At 54.5% G+C, this 23,761-nt stretch overlaps 9 protein-coding genes across 9 annotated transcripts; 5 read left to right on the forward strand and 4 right to left on the reverse strand.

The window, feature by feature from the left end:
• Positions 1-1,477: 1,477 nt before the first annotated feature.
• On the forward strand, positions 1,478-2,167 carry EV422DRAFT_564275 (uncharacterized protein; the record flags this gene model as incomplete). Its single annotated transcript, XM_053072177.1, has 1 exon — positions 1,478-2,167. The coding sequence occupies one exon, from the start codon at positions 1,478-1,480 to the stop codon at positions 2,165-2,167; it is 690 nt and encodes a 229-aa protein (XP_052928619.1).
• Positions 2,168-3,036: 869 nt separating this feature from the next.
• Positions 3,037-3,426, reverse strand: EV422DRAFT_564276 (uncharacterized protein; the record flags this gene model as incomplete). Its single annotated transcript, XM_053072178.1, has 1 exon — positions 3,037-3,426. One exon carries the CDS (start codon positions 3,424-3,426, stop codon positions 3,037-3,039), a length of 390 nt encoding a protein of 129 aa, XP_052928620.1.
• A 195-nt stretch (positions 3,427-3,621) lies between these two features.
• EV422DRAFT_564277 (uncharacterized protein) lies at positions 3,622-4,258 on the forward strand (the record flags this gene model as incomplete). Its single annotated transcript, XM_053072179.1, has 3 exons — positions 3,622-3,753; positions 3,877-3,984; positions 4,049-4,258. The coding sequence occupies 3 exons, from the start codon at positions 3,622-3,624 to the stop codon at positions 4,256-4,258; spliced, it is 450 nt and encodes a 149-aa protein (XP_052928621.1).
• Positions 4,259-7,628: 3,370 nt separating this feature from the next.
• Positions 7,629-9,530, reverse strand: EV422DRAFT_516776 (ribosomal protein S7 domain-containing protein). Its single transcript, XM_053069402.1, has 6 exons — positions 9,489-9,530; positions 9,032-9,119; positions 8,813-8,851; positions 8,592-8,675; positions 8,131-8,514; positions 7,629-7,874 (listed from the first exon to the last, which is right to left on the reverse strand). Exons 2-6 carry the CDS (start codon positions 9,107-9,109, stop codon positions 7,839-7,841), a joined length of 621 nt encoding a protein of 206 aa, XP_052928622.1. The 5' UTR covers positions 9,110-9,119; positions 9,489-9,530; the 3' UTR covers positions 7,629-7,838.
• Positions 9,531-10,238: 708 nt separating this feature from the next.
• On the forward strand, positions 10,239-12,222 carry EV422DRAFT_516782 (linker histone H1 and H5 family-domain-containing protein). Its single transcript, XM_053069403.1, has 3 exons — positions 10,239-10,616; positions 10,942-11,001; positions 11,075-12,222. The coding sequence occupies exons 1-3, from the start codon at positions 10,332-10,334 to the stop codon at positions 11,927-11,929; spliced, it is 1,200 nt and encodes a 399-aa protein (XP_052928623.1). The 5' UTR covers positions 10,239-10,331; the 3' UTR covers positions 11,930-12,222.
• Positions 12,223-13,704: 1,482 nt separating this feature from the next.
• EV422DRAFT_576166 (uncharacterized protein) lies at positions 13,705-15,947 on the forward strand. The gene is made up of 2 exons (XM_053073225.1): positions 13,705-14,368; positions 14,456-15,947. Exons 1-2 carry the CDS (start codon positions 13,980-13,982, stop codon positions 15,633-15,635), a joined length of 1,569 nt encoding a protein of 522 aa, XP_052928624.1. The 5' UTR covers positions 13,705-13,979; the 3' UTR covers positions 15,636-15,947.
• A 112-nt stretch (positions 15,948-16,059) lies between these two features.
• Positions 16,060-17,046, reverse strand: EV422DRAFT_516788 (uncharacterized protein). The gene is made up of 2 exons (XM_053069404.1): positions 16,955-17,046; positions 16,060-16,817 (listed from the first exon to the last, which is right to left on the reverse strand). The coding sequence occupies exons 1-2, from the start codon at positions 17,034-17,036 to the stop codon at positions 16,297-16,299; spliced, it is 603 nt and encodes a 200-aa protein (XP_052928625.1). The 5' UTR covers positions 17,037-17,046; the 3' UTR covers positions 16,060-16,296.
• On the reverse strand, positions 17,047-21,150 carry EV422DRAFT_516789 (uncharacterized protein; the record flags this gene model as incomplete). Its single annotated transcript, XM_053069405.1, has 1 exon — positions 17,047-21,150. A coding segment is annotated over exon 1 (3,647 nt), but the record flags the coding sequence as incomplete, so codon positions are not given.
• A 568-nt stretch (positions 21,151-21,718) lies between these two features.
• EV422DRAFT_576169 (uncharacterized protein) lies at positions 21,719-23,481 on the forward strand. The gene is made up of 5 exons (XM_053073226.1): positions 21,719-22,157; positions 22,245-22,483; positions 22,563-22,970; positions 23,070-23,164; positions 23,251-23,481. Exons 1-5 carry the CDS (start codon positions 21,854-21,856, stop codon positions 23,384-23,386), a joined length of 1,182 nt encoding a protein of 393 aa, XP_052928627.1. The 5' UTR covers positions 21,719-21,853; the 3' UTR covers positions 23,387-23,481.
• Positions 23,482-23,761: the final 280 nt, after the last annotated feature.

Here is a 23,761-nt window from a genome sequence, read left to right on the forward strand (position 1 = left end):
AAGTCCAGTGATATTATGTCTGACGCTCTCACACTGGTATAAAAAGAGCCGGCGCCCGATTGTTGCTCTTCCACTTTTTTTTTTGATCTGTAGGAAGTCTGTTGCAGCTCCTCCATCTACCTCAAAACGGTATACTCGGACTTCACCAACCGGGTGGATGTCTGTCTCTCACTACCTGGCTTGCCTTCCGATTCTTGGTTTGTTCGTTGTGTATTTTGTTTGGTCATCTTCCTTGTAAGTAGGCTCGATCGCATGCAGACAAGCGCCATTCCGCCGATATGCCCGCGACGAAAGCAACTATATTGAACGGTTCCAACTGCTAACACAGTGCTCCCTCCCTCCTACTTCAACACCTTCCCTTCTTTCGCGTCGTGCACCTCGCCTGGCCGCAGTTTTTACGAGTTCCCGGAAACCGTCATCAACCCCATTTCAACGGTTTCCGATATGTTTTGGCGAACGCGTCCAGAAGTCTGGGTTGAATCATAATTTTTAAATCGTGTTGCATATTCCGACAGCATGAAACGCTGAGGGTGCCTGAAGACTCTGGTCTCTGCCAGTACCCCTGAAAATTAAGGCGCGTGCTGTGGCCTTTCCAAAAGAGAACGGGATTGCTAGTGCCAGCGCCTGGCAATCGCAACTCATCCCCACCTTGATCGCAGTATGCGGCAGCAGGCCGAGTTCTCAACCAGTCAGCTCGCTGAAGGCAGGAGGAATTCCCCGAACCTTCAGCGTGGCACTGCAGGTTCGGTGCACAGGGTATTGGGCGATTCACTGACCCTTTGGCAAAACAGTTTTTACCTCGATCGGCCGAAGTACAAATACTCCGACTGCTCAAGCACCTAGAATGCAGCACAAGTACATGTAGAATGCCCCAGTCATGCCCCTCAAGTCCGGACGCGAATGGGCATATGGCTCGTTTTGGGGGAGCTTACGCGTTTTGCCAGTTCAACGCGTCTTTTGATAACCAAACTCCGCTGCCCCGCTGCCCCGCTTCTATTATAAGAACGCGTGCCAATTCTCCCTAGACCAAATAACCTCTACATCGACATTGAGAGGAAGCAGAACAGAAAACAGGTCTGGTCAGAACCAGCCAATGCACAACATTGTTACCCTGTACACACAAGGGTGATTACTTACTTGGGATGGTGGTTGTGAAATAGGAGTGAAGGAGGTCGATTCTCGGCGGGAATGGGGTGCTATTTATTTGGTCGGTCGGAGGCGCCTCTTGTTGGTGACAGGGCTCGCTTACCAAATCACGCGTTCCTTTCATTGTCGCTTCTTCTCCATGCACTTTCAGATTCACCTTCTCACTTTCTTCCAGTCGTATGTATCTATCATTTTCTATCTGCTCGTCTTCAATTTTCTGTCGTTTTCCTTTTCCGCAACGAACTTGTGCTATGAAAGGAACTCCCTCATACGACCCATCCCGAGGAGGTTCGTCCACTCGACTGAACCCAGATTATCATCGCCCCCAACCATGTCCGACAATCTTCCCAGCAGTCGCCTCGATATCGTTCAGTATTTACAGGCTAAGGACGATATCCCCTCGGTGAAGCGTATCCTCTCGCTCCATCCCGACATAGAAGGATGGCCGGAGTTCTATATCGGCCAACACCAGACTAACTGCTGCGTGCTCAACATACTACTGGAAGCCGGCGTGTTACCAGAAACGCTAGCTTTGTACTGGTCAGCGCTGACCAATAACGATCATCTGGTCTTGGAATTTCTTTTGCGACACCGTGCATCGGATGCAGACGAGTTCTTCTTCAAAACGGCCGTGAAGAGATCATCAGAGGAGATACTCAACCTGATGGCTCGGTATCAAGATCCTGGGCCTTACCTTCCGGAGCTTGCACCTACCATGGAGGAAGAAGGAGTACACTACAAAGAAGGACATTTTGTGAAGCCAGACAGGGTAGAACCGGGCTTTCTCGACGAGCCATGCACCGAGGACGAGGCGAGAAAAGCAGTTGATGGAGCTGATAGCCCAAAGGCTATACAGCAGTTTGCACTCATTTACCCTGAGTTGTTCTCAGAGTTTCTTCTCTCTAAACGGAAGAGGAGACCGGTCATCATACAGACTTTGGCCATACTTGGATGTCCTGGAGTAAGATTCGAACCTCATATGTGCGATGCTTACATGATCATAATAGAGCTGTGCAAGTAGAAGAGTAGACAGAATCAGATTAGCAGCACTTGCATATCGTACATCTTACTACGAGACACTTACGACATTGTGAAGGAGTTTTGGACGTGTCGAATCGCGGGGTCGGGGAGAGATCGCCAAATTCAGGCGGGTAGACCACATGAATCGAGTCCCACTCTCGCCTCGTTCTTCTCATAGGTCTTACGCTGCATAGCCAAGGATTCCTCTCTTCGTTGGCCTGAAGATGCGCGTGAAGGCAACTTCCTTTGCTGGGGTCGATTCTTTGGCAAGCATCCAAATGTCCCTATCCCACGAAATGCCGGATATCTGCACTGTATCTCCCCTGCGGGCTAACAGATATCCCACTGAATCAGTAACCCAGATGCTTCGCCAACTATCCGATCCGAAGGATATCTGATATCCGAAGCCCGTGGGATGTGAGCTCGGCTTCTTAGTCATGAAGCGCATCCCACGAAGGATTGAACTCGAACGAGCCGGAAGGCGATGCTTTCACAGTGAAGGATGGGGGAAGACGCTGATCTCTCGTCATGCCCAGAGGGAAAAGACGGCCACGCTCGACACCTCAGAAGCCTCCCTGAGTGCGATGGATGCCGGCGTATTCCGCTCGTCCTCCACACCAGACTCAGGCTTGCGTGTTGCAGTCCAGTAAACGGCATGACACCGTATTTGCACACTTCTATCCCCCTCCTCCCAGCTCAGGGCTCGCAGGCTCAGTCATGCACGCTTGCGGTCGTATTTACCTATGTACAAAAGAAAACAAGTTGCCTGAGAGCCAATGAAGATGGGGTATAACTCTGTATAGGGGACGTTCATCCGGCTCTACATATTCCTCCCCATTCTATTTCTTCCCGGCCTTCCTCTCCTACGTATCACTGCTTGAAAGCATTCGGAAACGCGCGCCTAGCCGCATCCACAGTCGACGTCGGGCTCGTATTAAACAAGATCCTGCACGACGGCTTCACATCCTGAATCACCGCCACAATCTCCTCAAACCACAAATTAAGCTGCGGGTTCATCCTGATGCCGGCGCCGATTATGACCGCGTCCGGACGGTTTGCAGCGAGCTCGCGTTTGAGGTCTGTGGCGTTGGCGTCGGGGGTTACGGGGATGAAGCGGTAGGTGAGGTGGATGTTGGGTGAGGTGAGTGATTTTTTGACTTGGGCGAGGCTGGTTGCGACTTGTTCGCGCATGTTTTCGGGGACGGCGGGGTGCTCGCTGGGGAGGCCGATGAGGTAGACGGTGGGGTTAGGCGTGGTCATGGTGGCGGTCCCTTCTGGTGTTCCTGATGAGATGGCCCACGCTGGGTTGCCGGAAACGTCAAACGAAACGAGGAAGGAGACGCGTGGGGATAATCCATCCCAGCTTCCCTGTTTTCCCCAGGCGAACACAGCCGACGACAACCAACAACCGACGCTGGAACAACATAGGGGGCTTCACTCAATAGGCCAGCAGCCATGTCACTAGCACCTTCATCGTCAGCGCCCACATCGTCCGCCAACGCCACGGAAGCCTCGCTCAATGCCCGTCTCGACGCGGACATTGACGTGCTTCTGAAAAGTCTGACGCAAATAATCGCTTCCGGCACTGTAAGTTGAAGCAGTGCAACTTGGAGTTCTCTAGAAATACACCAGCCTGCTGTTCTTCTGTCACTTAATGAGGAAGCACTCAACCTATACCTAATTTCACTGTGTGTCTTCCATGGCAAATAGTTACGGCAACCAGTCCCGGTGGGCGACGCAGGAGGGGAAATGGAGGCCAAGGACCGGTACCGGATAGCGCAGGAGCGTCAGGCGATGGAAGGCGCAGCGGCTAACATCGTACGTTAGAAACCTCTTACGAGGCATTCCCACGATGTACACTGCTAACACTACCTCCTCGCAGGTAACCGCAACCCAATCCCTCCTGACGCTAACAACAGAACTGAAGCAAGCGCTGCAGCTGGCAGATCTGCACATGCTCAACAGCACGATGCGCGCGCGGCTGGCGGTAGTGCGCGAGACGAGAAGGGTGAACAAGGCTGAGCTTGGACGATTTGCGGAGGAGCTTGGGGGGCTTGTTGGGGAGATAGAGCATGCGTTGGCGGGGGTCTGAGGCGGGGCTTGGAGTGAATTTTGGGAAGTCGGTGAAAGATGAGTTTGGGGGTAGGTCACGAATGGATTTTCATCCCCGCTAGAGTCGGATCTGCGCAAAACCGTCCGGACGACGGCTCAGGAAGCCTCAGCGGAACGGTGTGGGAGTTTTTGGATCGCCACGGCATCTCTCTGCCTGCTTGCGCGACGGCCCAGCGGAAAACTTCAGAGCAGCGGATGGTCGGGCCATCACGAAGCGAGACGCTGGCTGGTTTGTTCTCTGCAATCACAAGATGCCACGCCGGGATGATTTGGCACTTCCTTCGCCATCCTCCAGCCATGCGGAAACCTGTGGCGTCCATGCGAACACGCACAGAGCGCACCGACGCACAACCGCGACGTGCAGGTCGTGCATCCCCACCTACGCCACATATTCCACTGGCAGCATTTCGGCGTATGAGGATGCCACCTGTAAGAAAAAGGGTACTCAGGCGAACGCCCTTTAGAACATACATCGTAGATATGCGGATGCCCACGGATGAGGAAACCGGGATTCATGAGCACTAACGGCGTGTCGGTCCTGTTGTGATGGATGCAGGGCGGGAGAGGCCAGTATAGGTGTTTCTTCGCACCGTTACATATTTCTTTGTCTGGTCTCGTGAGCGATATGGACAATATACCCCATATGCGGCTTTGAACTGCATTACAAGGGGGTCTCTCTCTTGCATTTTGTTCTCCATCTTACATGTAACGCAGCATGAAAGCGGAAGTATACCCGCCCGAACGTCGTCGAGTTTCGAACATCACTTATTCAACCATTCCGACGCCGGAAGAGCCAAGCAACCTGTGCGGTCGACCGACTGCCACAAGCAAGATCGTTTATAGACAAGTAGGCGAGAGTCGGTGGCGCTCGTTAGCGTCACTTCCCCAACGCGTTTAGGAAGCTGCGATTGCGGGAGCCGGCGACACTGCACATACGCGCCTGCGTTGGGCATTGGAAACGCAGGCATCGCACCAAGTTCCCAATTCCAACGGAGGGATTGCAACAAGGCCGGATATGGAGCAGCATCATACCGTTCACATCATGTGTTTCGGCCTTTCTTGGTAAAAACCGGTTTCTCTACCTCAATGAAGAGAGTAGCTCCCGGGTCCACGGTTACTTTGCCTTGAGATCTCAGTGACATTTAGAGCGCCCATGAAGGACTTCTCCTTGAGAGCAGCTTTCAACAATCCTGTCGACGCGAAGAGCAAGGCCGCTGCTTTTATATCGGCCCCGAGAGGACGGGGCTGAACGTGCAGGCGGAGATTAGACAGTTTATACAAGTCGTTGTGGACGGTGGCGGGAACGAGTAGTGGCAACCCGAGAATTTGGTGCGGGCCCAGCAATCCGGTAGAACGAGTAGCCCCTTCCGTGCGAACGAGTAGCAGTTCCACTACAGTAGGTGGCCAGATATCTGGGTACGACGCGACGAGGACACATCATCCCGACCATAGCCACCAGCAAAAGTCGCCGGCCTGCCTGCCCATCTGAAGAAGTACGCAAATTGACGGCACCTTGTCGTTGACTTGTGGGTTGCACACGGAGGCTTGGCGAACCCGTCGTACCCAGATATCTGGCCACCTACTGTACTCGTTGCCTTCCAACGAGTTGCCCATTTCACCATTTCCAGCAGCATTTCAACATTTTGACATGGACGACCGTAGAAACTTTATTCTCCTATATTACCATCATCTCAGGCATCGCCAGACTGCTTTCCACGACCCTCCCCACCACCGTTTGCGCTGGGAAACCATGGATGAGGTGCAGTTTTGACAATTTTTCAGCTTCCGCTGTTCAGAATTCCTCATGCTGGTAGAGGTCCTGCAGCTTCCAGCGGTGATCCACAGTCCTTATTCTCGCTTCTCTGCTGGTGGTATTTTTGAGCATATTTGAGAACTGCTCATCAATGATCTACTGTACCGCTACTACTCGTTGCAAGCTTGAGACGGGTTGTATAAACGTTACGACGAGAACGAGTACCCGATTCCCGGGCTACTCGTTTTAACGGCGAACTCGTTGTCGTCGCGGGCTGTATAAACTGTCTATTATGACGGTCGCGCGAGAGACGCGTTGCACCAGGTATTCATTGAGTGCACAGCCACCCGCGCGTACAATATAAGCTTCGGCGACCAGCGGACCCCAAAAGCGAATCAGAGACACGACTTGGAGAACCGCGCTACGAACGTATCCGCCATCTACTATACGTTTACCGCTACCTTCAGCACAAGCTGGCGCGAAGGAAGAAGAACGAGTAAGAGAGGGTGCTCGAAGAACTGACGCTAAAGCGTGAAATCAAAAAGGATGTCCTTGAAGAGTATCGCGACTCCGATGACGAAGACGACCAAAGGCTGCAGTGATCTGGAAAAGTGGACGGGGGCCATAGAGACTTAATGTCGTCGATCGCATCCTGTGGGACAGAGACTTTGAGATGGCCGAGGATCTGGCTCCGCACTACCGTCCTGAGGTATTGGAACAGGCGGGGATCGAGAAGGGGTATGTCGATCCTTACATGCAGATTGGCGACGAGGCTGCTCGCGATCGATTGTTGGAATTCTGTATTGGCCACAATGAAAACCTACACCGCGCTGAGGCACAGGCGACTTTCGATTCGGTCGCAGCTGCTGACAAGCCCACGCTGACTGTCGAAGGCAATTCGGGTTCGGCAGCTCAAACTCGCGCTTCGTCCGACAGTACAGTACCTCGACTGAGTGGCTTCCAGCGATCTCGGACAAAGTCTCAGCCTCTGCATCGACTCCAGCTCGCACCGACAAGCGCAAGAGGGACGAGGAAGATGTGGAATCTGGAAACTGAGATCATTGACGAAACTAGAGTAGTCGCCCTATTACAACGTGTATCCCACTTGATCTTGAGTTCACCTTAGCCTTGAGTTCCCGTCTGATGCTCGTTGTAAGGAAATATGTTCGCTGTATATATACAACTGTCTGTATATGCCGGGGAGCTCAGAATAGAGAAAGCTCCTCAATTTTCTACATTGACGTTGCTCTTGCTGTTGATGGTGGCGATCGCATATGGGATATGGGCGATGGACGACTCGTCTTCGAGAGCTGGTTTCTCGCTGGTCACGCTGGTTGCTCGCTGGTTGCTCCTTTGCCTCCTTCGGAGATCATACTCTGGATGTGGAGCCGGCTGTTCCCATGGGCACCACAGAACTGCGTCATGGCCTAAAAAACCGGTTCATGGTCCTTCTGCTCACTCGTCCGTTGAACCGCAGGTCCGCAAGTCCCTACATAATCCCAGTACATGCCCTTGTACTGTACGTGTCAAAGACACAAAAGCCTGGGGATGCGGCCAGCGTTTACTCCAAATCCGTGCCCACTTCCGACACCGAGCAATGACGAGCCACTCAAAATATGTTGATCAAGGAACCTATGTATATTTTGTGTGGAACAACAAGGAACAACGCGAGCAGAGACGAAAAAAAGGAGCCTCTTCCATCTGTCCCGCCGCCCGGCCCCCCCGGCCAGACACCACGCGAACCATCGACGATCGCATGTGTGCCCGTCTTGTGTATGAAAAATCTGCCCAATGAAGGCCGAGTTCTTTAACGGTTGGACTTGGCAACACGCTCAAGCTCGTCCTGTGAGATGAAAAGAGAGGAAGAGAGAAAACCATCGTCAGCGACCAGAAATAGATAGTATACTCGAAACGTGGATGATCATGCAGTCGTTTGCAGCGACTCATTCCGATAAAACCTATTGCAGTTGGCCAAGCGTGTTCCTCCCGCCCACCACAAGCCATCCGTTTTTCTCCTTCCCAGTGTTTGGTGCCGTCCCCCATTTTGCCCCAACCCTTTCCACACTCTGTTCCACATTCAAAGAAAGATCGATGCATACCTTCTTCTTAATGGCGTAAGAGTTGGAAGAACCCTTGGCGGCGTTAATGAGCTCGTCAGCCAGGCACTCAGCGATGGTCTTGACGTTACGGAAAGCAGCCTCACGAGCACCGGTGGTCAAGAGCCAGATGGCCTGGTTCACCCTGCGGAGGGGAGACACATCGACGGCCTGACGACGGACGGTACCCTGGGATCCGATACGGGTAGAGTCTTCACGGGGTCCGGTGTTGATGATGGCGTCGACAAGGACTTGGAGGGGGTTCTGGTCGGTGAGGAGGTGGATGATCTCGAAAGCGTGCTTGACAATACGGATGGTCATCAGCTTCTTTCCGTTGTTGCGACCGTGCATCATCAGGGAGTTGGAGAGGCGCTCAACGATGGGGCACTGTAGAGCGATGGACGTTGTTTAGACATTTTTTCGTGGGGAAAAGGGTGAAGTCTAGTTTCCTCTTCGAAACGTACCTGAGCCTTACGGAAACGCTTCTGTTGGTACCTGCCGGCGGTGTGGGGCGAGTACACGGGGTGTTGCTTGACCATCATGTAGTCCTATTGTGAAGCAGGAAGTCCAGCGGTCAATTTCGACTTCCTCGTAACAGCCCCTCATATCTCCGAATGCCACGATCCTCGTCCGGAAGAACTTCTCCTCCATCGCACTCGCTTTTCTGCAAACCCAGAGTACACACCTGGAGGGACATGTCGCGGACCTCGACATCCTCGTAGCTATTGAAGAGAATCCACAATACAATCAGCATCCACAATTCCCAACTCTTTCCCAACCCCATTCCCAAAGCCCACGCTGCTTCAGGCCTCCTGTCTCCCATGACGCCTACCTCCACTGTAAAGAGGAAGACTTTTGTCAGACCACCAGTCCAAAAGAGGAATTCCCAACCGTGTTCCTCATTCCATACCTTGTTGAAGAGGGTAACAAGACCCGTTTGCTCGACGGCAACAGCCTCGTCGTTGTTCCAACTGTCAGCCATGGTTCCGGATCTAAATGAGAGCGACACACGAACAGTCGATCAATAACCGGAATTCGTCGAGCACTTCGCCATTCGTCGTTCCAATTCCGCATAGATTCCCTCTCCTATGTCTCTCGACGATTGTCCTTCTCTCTATTTCGTCCGCTGGTGACAATCCTCCCAGTATCCACCACCATCTTATCCCATGACTTCCTCCATTATTGAGTTCAATTCCTTCAAGCCGACAATTCGCCATGACAGTCCATCCATCCACCGATCCATCCATCCATCCATCCATCGGTCGTGAAATCGGGCATGTCGCATATCGTTCTGAGCCGTACGTTCTGCTGTCGTCGTCGTTCGTGTGTCGTGGGGTACTGAGCGGTGTCGTCTTACATACCTTACGGGTTGGCTATAAGCGTATCGGAAGAGGCAGTTCAATATTGGCTGCTTCCATTGGCTCGCGATGTACGTCGAATTAAAATGCAGACAGCGGCGGCACGTGTCCCATTTTGAGTGGTTTAATTGAACGATTTTACTGGGAATGACAGCATTTAACATCTGACAGTGCCACCGAAGGCATTTCAGACCAATTTCGAAGGCCGTATGGGCGAACTCCCCTCTATGATCTGGCCAGCGATATATGAATGGCCTACTGCTGTTCTTTTCCCGGCTAGTGGGCCGTTTCAGGGAGCCTGATCAGGAGGTTTACCTCAGTCCGGCTCTAAGGACAAACCGGATTCCTTTACTGGATGCGTGAAGAGGCCCTACTCAACAACGCATGCATCTTTTCCGACACAGGCTCTCGAACTTGGCAAATAAGGTGTACATACTTGTGTTCCCCTCGTCACTTGTAGAAAGCGGCATGAGAGGCGAAGAGCTCTGACTTCGGTCTTCGGCCGCGGCTCCTCACCTGAGTGTACTTCCAGCCCACATCCTCTAGACGCCCCAAGCCGGTGGCTTCAAACAGGCCGATCAAGCAGCAGGGCACATGTTCATACCAGTAATCCATGAGGGTGCATTGCAACTGCATATGGGGTTCAAAGACAGGCGGCGGAGATGCAGACAGAGAAACGCGCTCCCTGCTCCTTTCGGACACGCCCTTGTCGGATTCCCTCCGCGATATCTCTGGCCGCGGCGGACAACCGTGCCTGGCTTTTCTTCTTTCCCCCTCCACACAAACCCCAAACCGATCTCCCAAGGAAACCTCAACCCCGCCCCATCACCCGAACCCTACAGCAGCATGTCGGACACGGAAAGCAAGGACCACCCCGCTACCAGCGACCACGAGGAGGAAACTTCAGGCGCTGATGAGGACCACGAGGACGCGGACCAATCTCACGATGAAGAGGCGGAAAACACACAAAGTCCGAAGGCGGGCGCAAAGAAAGAGAAGAAGGCTACCAAAGCAAAATCCCCCAAGACCAAAGCCGCCGCTACTAGTGCCGAGAAGAAGAAGTCTACCTCCGCTACCGCCGCCGCACACCCGAAGTTCAAGGAAATGGTCGGCACCGCAATTGGCGAACTGGTACGTTCCCGTGTTTTCTCGCCACTCCGTTGGATCTTGAATTTCGGACACGAGACCTCCGTCTCTGCAAAAAGCCTTCGCGTCTGGGCAGGGGGTGGTTGTGGAATTCATTGTGGAGGACGTTGCATTCAGTGGCAGCCTGGTGCCTAGGTCGGCCGACTTGCCATCGTCATCTGCGCATGTTAGACGCGTGGGAGCGGACTTGCTTGGCAGGCAACCCACTCGGTGGATATACTCGGCTCTAGCACGATGGACGTCGATAGTCAATGATCCACTGGGACCTCGAAACTGAACCACGACTCCTTTACTTATCTCGCCCTCGTAGCACGAAAGGGGCGGATCTTCACGTCAGGCTATCAAGAAGTACATTCTTGCAAACTTCAAGGTACTTGCCTGGCTTTACCCAAATCTGCACTTCTAGGAGTACTTCTTCAACACCTCATCCTTCCTTCCCATAGAAGTTGAGCGAGCAACATGAGCATTTCATCAATAAGGCCATCAAATCCGGCGTCAAGAACGGCGATTTCCTGCAACCTAAGGGTGCCTCAGGTCCGGTCAAGCTCAACCCAGAGCTCTTAGCCAAGGCGAAGAAGGAGGCGAAGGATGCCAAAAAGGTCAAGTCCAGCTCCTCCGCCAAATCCAAGACCGATAAGACTAAGAAAAAGTCGAGCTCCACCCCTTCGTCCTCGGCTACCACCACTGCCAAAGCCAAGAAGGATGCCGCGGCCGCCGCAAAGCCCAAGGCGGAGAAAGACGCCGCTTCAGCCGCCAAATCCGTCAAATCCCCTACCAAATCCCCCGCCAAGTCGCCCAAAAAGGCTGCCAAGGCCACCTCGGATACGAAGAAGAAGTCTGCAAAGGCTGCTGCGTCCCCCGCGGGCAAGACTACCACGGCTCGCAAGGTAGCGGACAGCAAGAAGGAGAAGGCGGCGGTAGCCAAATCCCCGGCTAAGTCCAAATCTCCCGCCAAGTCCAAATCTCCCGCCAAGGCCAAGTCGCCGGTACCTTCCGAAAAGAAGAGCAGCACGAAGGAGAAGAAGGAAAAGGCGGCACCTAAGGAAAACAAGGAAAAGGCTGCACCTAAGGAGAAGAAGGAGAAGGCTGCACCTAAGGAGAAGAAGGTGAAGGCTGCCCCGAAGGAAAAGGCCGCTCCCACGGAGAAGAAGGAAAGGGGTCCCCCGAAGGAACGGGCCGCTCCCAAGGAAAAGGCCGCCCCCAAGGAAAAGGCCGCCCCTGCTGCCATCAACGACAAGAAGCGGAAGGCCGCAGAGAAACCGGAAAAGGCTGCTGCGAAGAAGACCAAGAAGGCATGAAGCGCGACATTCTAGCCTTTCTTTACCTCCTCACCGAACTCAGCAAATCTCCTTTCCTTGTCAAACCCTTCCGAATCACCCATCATGTGGGGGTCAAACGCATATACGTGTGTTTAGCATTCCCTCCCCTTCCCTTCTTATAGATCCCATCGGAAAATCGATAATGTGTCTTGTATGTTTTCCCTTGCCTCTCTTTCCCCTTTTGTTTCTAAAACCTCCCGGCTCCCTTTGTGTAAAAGGCGTTTTTGAACTGCCTGGTTTGAAATGAATACACTTGTAACTCTATGTTCTGGAGGGGTTGTTTTGGATGGTGAGCGATGTGATGCAGTTGTGCCTGTGGGTCGGATGCTGCCTATGGCTGCCACCTCCGCCTCCGGCAGTCTGAAGAAGTGCCAATTTCCTCATGAACGGCTTATCTACCCGACAGTGCCATTCCCCGTTATACTTCTCTTGGAAGTGATGCGATGCACGATATTTATTGAATTTCAACATGGATCATGGATATTATTGCGGTGCCCTTTACCAGCATGGCTTCCAAATTCCACCCACCGTTCGCAACAACCTCCTGAAAAGCACATCTGAATCGTGGGAGCACTGCTGTATTGGCATTCATTCCGCCCTTGGTAGGGTCAAGCATTTCACTATATGATGACCGATATTGTGTCTCGAATAGCAGTGTCGCTGGAGTGTCTCGGAAAGCCGGAAGGCTGCTCTTGGGGAGGCCCGAGAGCCCGAAGAGGTGGGTGAGCAAAGCGAGCGCCTCTCTTTGATCCGTTGCGCAAAGGCGGGGAGCAAGATTGTGAAGATTTGCATGGAGCGAAGCGAGGGCACCGAGCCGCTAATTCATTGATGAGTGGTACGTCAAATCCTGCATGTCAAATGTGATTTCGGTTTGTACTGATGCGTTGCCAATGCGATTAATGCCAACGCTGCACATCGCATTTCACACCTCCTGAGGGGCATACGTGCCTTCTTCCGAGTCGACCCGATGGCATTCGCGGACCAATCGTGAAGGTTTTGCCTCGCTGGCATTGTTCTCAACGGAACGAGCGGGAACTTGGATCTCACACATAATGATTGCTATCCCAGCCGGGTGTACATTGGAAGTCCTGCGGTGTGCACTGGTGTACAACGTAATTTGACTTAGTTCATGCATCGCATATGGTTAGTCGGACGTCGACAATGGTCGAGACGCTGGAATACTGTCAGACAAACTATCGTGTCAGGCCCGCATCCGTGGTAAAACCAGTACGATGCTGGGTTGACGTAGCCCTAGAGCCCTTAGATCATCCATCCAGCTTGAGTCGGAAGAGGGGTGTTCTATATCCACCTAGCATTACGAAACAGAGTCCCAGCGCCAAAAAGAAGTGTCTGCTTCTCCCCATTGGAAAAACGCGCCTTACCTAATCAGCTCCGCAACACGCGCTCCCGTCAACTTTCTTCTTTCCCGTCTCCCCGGAACTTCGTAACCCGCACAGGCTTAGTCTTACCACAGCTACAAACAAGCTTACGGATACGGGGTCCTAAGCTCCTACTGTCAGTTTGATACCCCTCCAGTCATCCCCCCGGCGCCCAGACCTTCCCGGACTGACTACGTAAACCCACATGCACATGCAGCCGTGGTATGCCCATATGAAAACGACCAGAGGGGTCCACCGTCCCGTAGCTGACGTAGACTGGTCAGGCGCTGCAAGGTCTCGGCGTTGATTTCGCATCTGTCATCCCGCGGCGAAGCTTTGTTGTGCAGCATCAGATCTGGCGCTACCCTCCCTCAGCGCGCGCATTCCCCGAACGTTGTTTGTCTGAGGTTCCCGCCCGGTATATAAGACGTCGTTGTTGCGTTCTCCCTCTCTTCGCAACTTGTCTTTTTCGGAAATTTCGCGTACATTGCCAACTCTGTTCTATATTGCTGTACTTTACTTGACACCTTACGTGCTATCCGACGACCACTACACGTACCTACGCACGCTACTCTTTCACATAACGCGAGAAACCTTTTCTCGTCGATCAAGATCTCTATTCAAACGTTTCCAAAAAACACGTCTGCACGATGCGCCATCCTACATCCTTCACCACCATCCTAGCCCTCCTCCTCGCCTTCTCCTCTACCACACTCTCGCTCCCGTCAAACCCACGTCACGCCAACGACCTCACCGCGCGCCAATCCACCCGTCCGCAACGCGCAACGGTCTGCGGCGCCATCTACGGGACCGGCACGCGCAACGACACCTACACACGCAACCTGCTCCAGATCGGCGACGCGTGGCTGCAAGGCTTCATTGCCCCGACCACGGGCGCGCTGTGCTCGCTTTCGTTTTTCATGACCCCGTTGCCGTTCTCGGTTAGCGCCAACGCGTCTGTGGCGGTTTTTGATGGTGCTGTGGAACAGAGTCAGATCTTTGCGGGGAATGCGACACCGGTTGCTGCTGCTAATACGCTGTAAGTTTTGTGAAGTGCTTTTGTTGCGTGGGGTTTGTGTATGCAGTTTACTAACAATCATGCCTTTTCGTTTCCTTTCTATTCCAGTTCGGAGGGCGATCAACTCTTCTTCGACTTCTGCGGTCTCCAATCCGGTCTCATCTTCGAGAAGCAGCCCTACAACCTTGTCCTCACTTTCGAAGGCAGCGCTCTCCCTGCTCCATTGAGCCTGGTCTTCCAGCCTTTTCCCGGCGCAAGCGGCTCGTTCTTCGGACCTTCCTTCACACCCGCCTTCAGCTTGGTCGACGAAGCTCTCGTGTTCAACTTGACCACTTCGCTCGAACCCCCGGTCTGCCCTGGTGGCCAGCCTGATGTAACCACGACCATCACGACTACCACTACGTCTACAAGCACGTCTAGTAGCACGGTTACAAGCAGGCCTACGGAATCTCCCAGCGTCACTACTACCAATATCGAGCATCCTTCCGCTTCGGCAACGCAGACTGTCACCTCCGGCGGAGAAGTCACAAGCGTAGTCGTCATTGTCGAGACCACAGTCGTCGTTGTTCAGCCAAGCACCACCGATGTGATTGTCATCCCGTCCACCGCTTCCGTACCCACCACCGGCGAGCCCCTCCCGGAAACAAACACGGCTAAACCGGCGACGACCATCGTCGAAGTCTCCACGACAGTCATTGGCATTCCCGGATCGCCATCTCAAGTCACCGGCTTGCCCGTGACTCTGGTCCAGCCCAGTCAAGAACCCGGGACCATCGAGACCGAAACATCCCTCTTCACCGGTACCCTGACCTGGATCTCCCCTCCAGCCCACGTCACCGGTCTGCCCGTCACCTTTGAGCCAAGCCAGGCGACTGAATTCCCCATCGACACCGTCACATCAACCTCCACAGGCACCCTCACCTTCATCTCCCCACCCGTCCCATCCCAAGTCACCGGCCTGCCCGTCACCCCCGGCGAACCCTGCACAGCCGTCACCGTCACCGTAACCACCACCGAATCCGCAACGGGCACATGCACCGCGCAATCCACCAGCACCGCGACCTCCGGCGTCTGCGGAACCCACTGCGCCCTCTGCCGCGAACACGCATGGGCCACCTGCGCAACCGCCGAAACCTACACCGAGTGCCTCAAATCCCCAACGCTGTCGCTGTGCTACCAGCTCGCGTGTGCCCCCGGGCAGGACACGGATGCGTACCTCAAGCAGTGTGAGCAGCTGGAGATCTGGGCGAGGTTTACGCATGATGATGAGATTCCGCATCGGTGGTGATCAGCGCAATGACATTCCGATGATAAAACGACACGCCGGCGACATTATACACACACTACATCGCCCAAGCATCGTCGCACCCAACTCTTATTGCCACATACAACCCACCTCGTACGGACCTATATTTATCAGACTGTTTTTTTGGCCTTGTATTTCACACCTGGACTCCTAGAGTCTCCCCTTTTTGTGCTTTTCTTTGCGTATAGTTTTGCCATTCCCAAGGGACTTGTTGCTATCAACTTGGCACCCCAATGCTTGTGTGTTTGTATGTTGGAAAGGCGGTTTGGCATGTACCGTTTCGAAAAATATAAGACTTCACGTATGAAAAATCGTTGATCGGGTCTTGTGGAAGTCGCGAATTTGCGGTTTGACTCCGGCATTGAACATGAACAGCGCAACGCACTCTCCAATTTGACAGGGGGGGCTAAAAATCCACATGCTTCAAGTGTCGCAATGTCCTTGTTACTCGTTCCATCCACACAGCCTCATACAAAATGTATCGGTCGCAATCAGTTGCTTCGTCAAACATCGAGCCCTCGTCTTGATGCGAGTTTCGTTCTGATGTACAGTATTAAACAGTCCCGCTGTATACATTCCCGCTCCACAATTCCGCCAAAAGATGTCTCAACACCCATGGAACCTCCCTCCTCTATCTCCGCCGTCACCAATCCCCCTCCGAGGTGCCCATCAGCCCCACCGCCATCCCCCTATAGTTCCCCAACATCTTCACAACCCCTCTTGCCCGCCCATCGCCCTCCCCGATCCGCTGGATCATAGCATCAACGCACGCGACACGCAACTCGCGGGCCAGATCCAGCAGTATGTCTTCCGCGACCGTCTCAGAGGTCGTGGGTGGTTTCGATGTCGATGCTTTGGTGGCAGACTTTGTACATGCGGTGCGATTCCGCGACATGATTCCAACGGCCCGCTCGGCAAGCACGACCGCCACGCAGTCCGTCACGACTCTATCACGACGATACGTCTCGAACAATGCATTGCTCGTCGCTAGCATTTGCCGAAGGGTGGTGTTGGGACCGGATGTGGGGTGGTCGAGGGTGAAGGAGAGGATGTGGCGGATGAGTTCTGGTGGGAGGGTGTGCAGGGTTGGCGGGTGGGGTTTGTTGGCGAGTAGGGTATGTTTGATGGCGGAGTGCGGTGAGTGGGATGTTGGGATGCGAAGCTCTTTGTGTGGCATTTTTGTTAAGGTGTCCCGGATTCGGAATAGCGGTACAAATGCTCGTTACTGACGCTTTTGATACATTTTCCTATGGTTTCCTTATATAATATGCATAGCCAAAAAAGAGCGGGTCAAAGCATACCTAGCTCGATGTTGCTGTTGCTGTTCGAGGGTCTGCAACGGAAGGTCACCTCAAAAGATATCAGAGCGAAAAAAAATGACATGCCGTCAAAAGCGGAGTTTCAATCACCGTAACGACATGAGTGTCGATGTGCAAATCCACCATCACGAGCAACTTTGACCAGAACCAACCGAGTGTACCAAACAAATCATATTTACAAAAACAGACAGCCGGCTCAAAAGCCAGCCCACAAAGCTCGCAAGTGCTTCCCGTCTCCAACCGGCTCCAAAAGCACAAAAAAGCAGAATCAGCTTGCAAAACACCCATCTCCACCCTATGTCCAAACCCCCTCCCAAACTCTACTTACTCCCCTCATCCTCACCACCCTGCCCTGCACCCGCACCCGTCGAGCTTCCCCCGCTCGCCGCTGCAGCGTTCTGCCCCCCACCCTGCTGCTGCCCCGGATGCCGCCAATCATCATGCAACCTACCTAACAAGCTCCTAAAACTCGGCAACGTGACCGAGTTCCGCGTCGACGCGGCTGGTCTATCCGTGGCTGACCCAGGCGCCGCAGGACGTGGGGACGGCTGCCTATTCGGCTGGTTTTGTTGTTGTTGTTGTGCGTAATGCTGCTGCTGCTGTTGTTGTTGCGGTTGTGGAGACGAGGTATGCGTCCCGTAAATCGACGGAATAGCCGAAATAGGCGGTGGGGGGTACGCCTGCGACGCCGCCGGACCACCACGTTTACTCTCCGGGTTTCCGGACGGGATGATACTCGGCGGGGCTATGGCGTTCGCGTAAATCGACTCATTCCGATTCGCGTTCTCCATCGAGTGGGATTGGGGTGGGTGGTGGTGATGGTGATGGGGTTGGTTGGCGTTGGTGCCGTATGCGAAGCGCTGGCTGGGGCCGAAGGAGAGGTCGTAGGGGTTGCCGGGGGGTGGGTTTGGGGTGTTGGATCCGCTGCCGTTGCGGGAGGTGCTGGCGTAGGGGTGGTTTGAGGATTGTTGCTGTTGCGGTTGTTGTTGTTGGGGATGTGGTTGCTGCGATGGCTCTCGATGCCCTTGTCCAGATTGCTTACCGTGGGCGAAGTGTTGCTGTTGTTGCGACGAGCCAGGGGTCATGTGGCGATGCTGATGCTGCATTTGATCGTGCTGCTGCTGCATATGGAGCTGCAGAGGGTGCTGTCCGTGCTGCACAGCGCCGGGATTCATCACGGGGATGTAATGCAACGTCGCACCTTCCGGCACCGGGCCGGCGTTGTAGGGTGCGAAGCCGGCTGGTAGGTACCGTGCTGGCCCGTACTGTGGCGCCGAAGACGGAACGGAGGAGGGATGATCTCGCGAACTGCCGGTTGTTTGCGGGATGCCGAGCACAGGGCTGCCGCTAGTTGAGAAATTCGTATCCCCCCGCGAACTGCTAGACGCGTTCAAAGGGGTCGAACTCAAGCTCGGCCGCCGTTGTCCGAAATACGGATTCACATATGACGCCGACGCGGCGGCGGCGGCGGCAGCAGCTGCGGCTGCGGCCGGCGTAGCTGTCGAGAACAATCCGTACGCAGGCATACTAGCCGGCACCGATTGCATCTGCGCATCCATCGACGACGCCGACGACGAGTTATTGTTCGCATTGCCCCCATTGCCCGCTGGCGGTGAACTCCCACCTCCCGAGGCCCCGCCCGGCGGAGTGGCACCTCGAAAAGCGAATCCAAGCGACTGACTCTGCAAATGGCTCAACAAAGCCAATGGCGCAATCATAGCCCCAAAATTCGCCTGCTGGGCTCCATGTTGCTGCGAAGACTGCTGCTGCTGTTGTAGTTGTTGTTGTTGTTGAAGATGGTGCGCATCAGCTGCAGAGTAGCCTTGCACTTGTTGATCCTGTAAAGCGTTCGGATGACCAGACATGGACGCCGACACGGATGACGACCGGCGATGACCGTAATTCGAGGATGATGCAGGCGGGTGGGCGGAATCTTGCATCGTTGACTTTGCGTATGAATGGGACGCGCTTTGTCGTCCATCTCGTGCTGTTTGCTTACTCGACCGACGACCGCGAGAGGAACCGGTTCCCTCGCCCGATATTGAGGACCGTCGGCTCTTTTTGCCCCCACCTCCTAACGTCGTAGCCGACTCTTGGTCCGGGTGAGGCCTGTTCGAGGGTACGACAACCTGCTGCAACAGCTCCACAGACCGGCTAAGCAGGTTGTTCAACCCCGCATTCTGTTGACCGTACGCCTTGTGAGGCGACGCAACAATATCCATCACCTCCATCCCATCATCCGGTCCAGCAGCACCCTCGTCATCAGGCCCAAGCGGCCCGATGCCCGAGAATCCCGACTCTCGCCTCTCTGGGCCTTCCTCCGACCCAAGCGGCCGCCTTTCAAGCCCATCTTGGATAATCGTTCCCTCCCGACTCTTTCCTTTATCCTTGCGGGTGACACCACCCTTCTCTTTATCTTTCCCTCCTCGAGGTTTCCGCCCTTGGTTTCCTTTTCGACCTGTGACCCGCTTTTTCTGCCGATCCCTGACGGACTCGTATTCTTCCTCAAACAGCGCCCTTTCACGCATACGGGAGATGGTCGCTGGCAGGCGAGGGATGCGCGTGGCGACCTGATCGGGTGCGATGGTCTCCAAGCTCAGCACCACTCTCTGAATGGAGGCGGAAATGGCTTCGTCCTGCGGCCGTAGTGGGGACGCCCGGCCTTCGTTCACGGCGCGAATCTCCTCCAGAACTGCTTCGATATCCGGGACCGTGAACGCTGGTTTTGCGTTGTTTTCCGATGCGTCCACATCCATCGCGTCCGGATCCGCTTCAGGGACGGGTGAGGAAGAGATTCGCGTCCCGTCGGTGATGACACCAGCCTTCGCGGCTGCATCAGAGAGAGATCTCAGCTCTTTGATCGTTTCTGCAATCCTCTCCTGTATCCAACTCGTTTTCGACGCCACTGTCTGGTATTCCTGGTCCAGCGCATTGAATGCACCGACAACCGATCGTTTCCAAAAGTCCATCAGGAAGGCATCATACCCTGCGTCGAGAAACATTCGCCGGGCCGAGTCCGGTCCATAAACCGACGCTTGCGCCAGATATAGCTGTCTCGACTCTTCTAGGGACACTTGCATCGACCGATGCATTTCCCGAAATACATCAGGTGCCGTGAACTCTTCATTTCGGATACCGATCGGGATGCGGATAGTGCTCAGATCCACATGGTAAACAAGATTGCGGTAAAAAGGGAGTGGATTTCTTTCCGGATATGGGGGATACAGTTTGTCCGTTTCCAGCAATCCCTCGGGTGTGGGCATGCAGGCTCGAAAGGCTACGAACGCATGGAGAGGGGCAATCAGCGGCGAAGATAGAGATGCGCGGGGTATATGTGGCTGCAACCGATTTGGGTTGTTGAGGGAAGCTATAGACAGTAATAGTCCGACTCCCTCGGGTATCAGAGTTTGCAAGAAGGCCTGCTTCGCAACATCTTGGCATGTCGGCTGTAGCGGTTTGACGGGGTCGCTTGACCGAAACCATCCCACGCACTCGAGTCCCAGCTCGTTGAACTTTGCTACTGCGTGGATGATCGAGGTCGGATCTTCCGCTGAATAGCCCTTCAGAAGCTCAGTAACTTGCCGGTCAGCAACATAGAGTGTCGTCACATGGCACACGACTTTCCAGTGCGGTTTCTCGCCGGGTTGGTCGATTGCAACGGATTTCCAGAAGCCGCCGAGGAATCCGCTAATGTTGTGTCTCGTGTCCGTGTAAGCTTGGTCCAGCAACGCCGTCTGTACTGAGTTGTCGAGCACAATCACGAGGTTAGAGTCCTGACCTGATGCCGGCTGTTCATGAAGTGGAACCGGCGAGTTCCTGGCGGCTGTGGAGAGTGAGGAAATGGGTACCCAGTCGGGCGTCCAGTCTGCCGGGCGAGTGAATTCGTGGGACGCATCAACGGTGATGCTCTGCGACTGACCGAGCCCAGGAGCTAAGTTTGAGGCAGGTGGCGCGGCTAGCGAGTCCATCATCTCCCTCCCTGCTCCGTCGTGTGAGCAACCCCACCTAGCAGCGCGCAACTTATTTATATAGCGAATGCCAGAACGCAGGTCAGACAGTGATGGAGCGGGACGAAAGAGGGAGCTGGTCGTGGGTGGTGCTCCTGCTGCTGGTGCGCGTGGTGGCTTTTCCTTGCCGGTCGTTTATCATTTCCACCGATGGGGGTTGGTTGGGGGGGTTGGTCGTTTTGGTTCCCAGAACGAGGGAGGTCCCCTGCCATTCTTGCCCTGCCCTCCCGTCGGCCACCGGAGTCACGTGTCTGCTTTATTGCGTTTATTGCTTGCGCGTCATGCAGCAACACACGGCAGTAGCGATGGCAAATCGCCGTAAGCCCCATATACTGTATATACGCAACGGCGGGCAGATGCTTCTTTCCTGCTTGAGTATGTTAGGGAGCAGTGGGATACACACTCTCTGTGTCTACTCTCGTTCTTCATGAATCCTTGAACAATGCTTGCGAAAAAGTGTTTCTGTTGGCCTTGGTCGATGCTGATACGATGCCTTACTTGCATACCGCTTCTACTGTACCCCGTTTCTGGTGATTTCTCGAGGGGCGGGGCAACGCACGTTTGAATGGGACCGTCCTTGCGTACAGTACAGTACAGTACATTTGGGTGAGGCCCGAGCCGGCCCAACCCCCTCACGAGTCGGCCCATTCCCAATTTCGACGGCGCGTATCGTCCGCCGTCAGCACAAAAAACTGTCAAACCCGTCCATCCCGCTCCCCCCCCTCCACCTCGCATTACCCAATCCTCCCATACAAAAACATGCGCACCATAAACCCCACCTTCCCAAGTCCCTCATATCCCGCTCCACCACCCGCTCTCGCCAAAACCCCACATCCAGCTTATCCTCCCACACACACACGCCACCTACACAACCATGGCCGCCGACAAACTCTCCCAGTCCGAGTCCACCACCCCGCTCACCCTCACAGTGCACGACACGGACCCCCAGCCCTGGGACCGCTCCGCATCCGCACGCACACTAGACGGCTCCATCGACGAGGACTCGCGCGTCATTGACGTCGATCTCCACCCGGATGGGAAAGCGTCCACGGCGTACGAGGTGAATCTGAAGCATCACGATGATGATGATGAGAAGCTGAAGGCGGCGGGGAAGGAGGAGAAGCCGCGTACGAGGACGATTGTGCTCTCTGTGTCGTTTTACATGTTTGCTTCTACCGGTATGTGAAAGTCTCATTCCATCCTACGTGCCCTCACTGCTTTTTCACGGCTGACACATCCCCCCCCCCCCCCCTCGCCCACACCAGCCCTCCTCCTAGCCAACAAAATGGTCCTCCTGAAAGTCGCGCTCCCCATCACCTTCCTCTGGATCCAGCTCGTCATCGCCGTCGCCCTCATGCATGTCGGCGAAGCGATGCGGCTCTTCCCGCTGCCCCGAATCGATTGGAATGTCTGTGTGCGCCTGTGGCCGATGATCCTGATCAATGTGTTGGGGTTGTCAGTGAACACGTATACCATCCAGTACGGTGATGCCAGTTTCTATCAGGTATGTCGGGGCCCTCGCTTTACGTTTAAGTTTTTTACATTGTAAATCTAACGGGGGCGATACACCACACACCAAAAAGGTAGCAAGAGGCCTAGTCCTGCCGTTCACCGTCCTCCTCTCCGCCCTGTACCTCACCCGCCCCTCCCCGTCGATCCTCGCTTGCTGTCTGATCGTCACCATCGGCTACTTCACCGGCACCGCGTTCTCGCCCACGTCCACCACCGGCACGAAACCCGTGAAAGCCATCGCATTCGGCCTGATCTCCTGCGTCAGCACCGCGGTGCATGCGATCGTGATCAAGAAGAGTATTGCGGTTGTGGACGGGGATACGTTGGCGCTTGTGTATTTCAACAACGCGTTGAGTGCCGTTTTGCTGCCGGTGGTGTTTTTGGTCACGGGGGAGGTGAGCAGGTGGGGCACGCTTGGGGCGATCGAGGGGGAGGATGGGGCGGGGGTGGGCGTTTTTGTTGCAGGGTGTTTGCTGACGGTGAGTTTGAGGGGGGGGCATAGATTCCCCCCGTTTTCAAAGTGGGTTTTTGCTTTGGTGGGAGTGAGGGCTGACGCCCCTATCTTTGTTTTTGCGCAGGGCTTCCTCGGCTTCCTCCTAAACGTCGCCAGCTTCTTCCAAATTAACGTCACCTCGCCCGTCACCCACGTCGTTTCGTCGGCTGCTCGTGGAGTGTAAGTACCCCACATCCGCCCGCTCCTTCACCCCCCCCCCCCCCCCCCCCCCCTCGAACCCAACCTAATCACTCTCATCCGCACAGCCTTCAGATAGTCCTCGCGGCATGGCTCTTCAACGAAACGGTCACATCCTCCCGCGGGTGGTCGATCGCAATTATTATTGTAGGTTCGGGGATGTATACGTGGGTTAAGCATCGGGAGTCGTTGGCGGGTCGGTGATATGTGTGAGATATGTACCGTATTGTCTTTTTTTGGGGAGGTATATCAGCGGTTTGGGAACTGAATATGATGGATGATGAAGAGAGAACCGTGTTGGTCGTTTTCGAAGTGTGTATTATCTATGGTTGTGTATGGATGGGGGGGTGTTACCCACTCGGGCCCGTTTATGTGCGCAAGGCTCGCGTATAGCAAGCCCATGCGGGGACAAATGAACGTAGAACGTATTTAGCATGGGTTATGCGGTCATATACCCCGTCTGCTTCCCAATGCGATTGCGGTCCCAAATCTCCCCTTCCGATATCACGTGCCTGGCCCAAACGTGGCAGGTATGTTTCGATTAAGTGTAGTTCCAAAAAGATGCCAACCCAACAGTCT

This window comes from Fimicolochytrium jonesii (genome assembly GCF_025526975.1).
Source record: "Fimicolochytrium jonesii strain JEL569 chromosome Unknown EV422scaffold_3, whole genome shotgun sequence".
NCBI classification, from domain to species: Eukaryota; Fungi; Chytridiomycota; class Chytridiomycetes; order Spizellomycetales; family Powellomycetaceae; genus Fimicolochytrium; species Fimicolochytrium jonesii.

Bases quoted from the DNA above. Each gene is read 5' to 3' on its own strand.
- EV422DRAFT_576166 (XM_053073225.1), top strand. From the start codon at position 13,980: ATGCGCCATCCTACATCCTTCACCACCATCCTAGCCCTCCTCCTCGCC. The intron at 14,369-14,455 runs GTAAGTTTTGTG...TTTCTATTCCAG, and splicing joins GTTGCTGCTGCTAATACGCT to TTCGGAGGGCGATCAACTCT.
- EV422DRAFT_516776 (XM_053069402.1), bottom strand. From the start codon at position 9,109: ATGGCTGACAGTTGGAACAACGACGAGGCTGTTGCCGTCGAGCAAACG. The intron at 8,676-8,812 runs GTGTGTACTCTG...GCTTCACAATAG, and splicing joins TCCGCGACATGTCCCTCCAG to GACTACATGATGGTCAAGCA. The intron at 8,515-8,591 runs GTACGTTTCGAA...ATCGCTCTACAG, and splicing joins AGCGTTTCCGTAAGGCTCAG to TGCCCCATCGTTGAGCGCCT.
- EV422DRAFT_516782 (XM_053069403.1), top strand. From the start codon at position 10,332: ATGTCGGACACGGAAAGCAAGGACCACCCCGCTACCAGCGACCACGAG. The intron at 10,617-10,941 runs GTACGTTCCCGT...TCGCCCTCGTAG, and splicing joins GCACCGCAATTGGCGAACTG to CACGAAAGGGGCGGATCTTC. The intron at 11,002-11,074 runs GTACTTGCCTGG...TCCTTCCCATAG, and splicing joins ACATTCTTGCAAACTTCAAG to AAGTTGAGCGAGCAACATGA.
- EV422DRAFT_576169 (XM_053073226.1), top strand. From the start codon at position 21,854: ATGGCCGCCGACAAACTCTCCCAGTCCGAGTCCACCACCCCGCTCACC. The intron at 22,971-23,069 runs GTGAGTTTGAGG...GTTTTTGCGCAG, and splicing joins TTGCAGGGTGTTTGCTGACG to GGCTTCCTCGGCTTCCTCCT. The intron at 23,165-23,250 runs GTAAGTACCCCA...TCATCCGCACAG, and splicing joins TCGTCGGCTGCTCGTGGAGT to CCTTCAGATAGTCCTCGCGG.
- EV422DRAFT_516788 (XM_053069404.1), bottom strand. From the start codon at position 17,036: ATGTCATTTTTTTTCGCTCTGATATCTTTTGAGGTGACCTTCCGTTGC. The intron at 16,818-16,954 runs GTATGCTTTGAC...TGCCACACAAAG, and splicing joins CAACAGCAACATCGAGCTAG to AGCTTCGCATCCCAACATCC.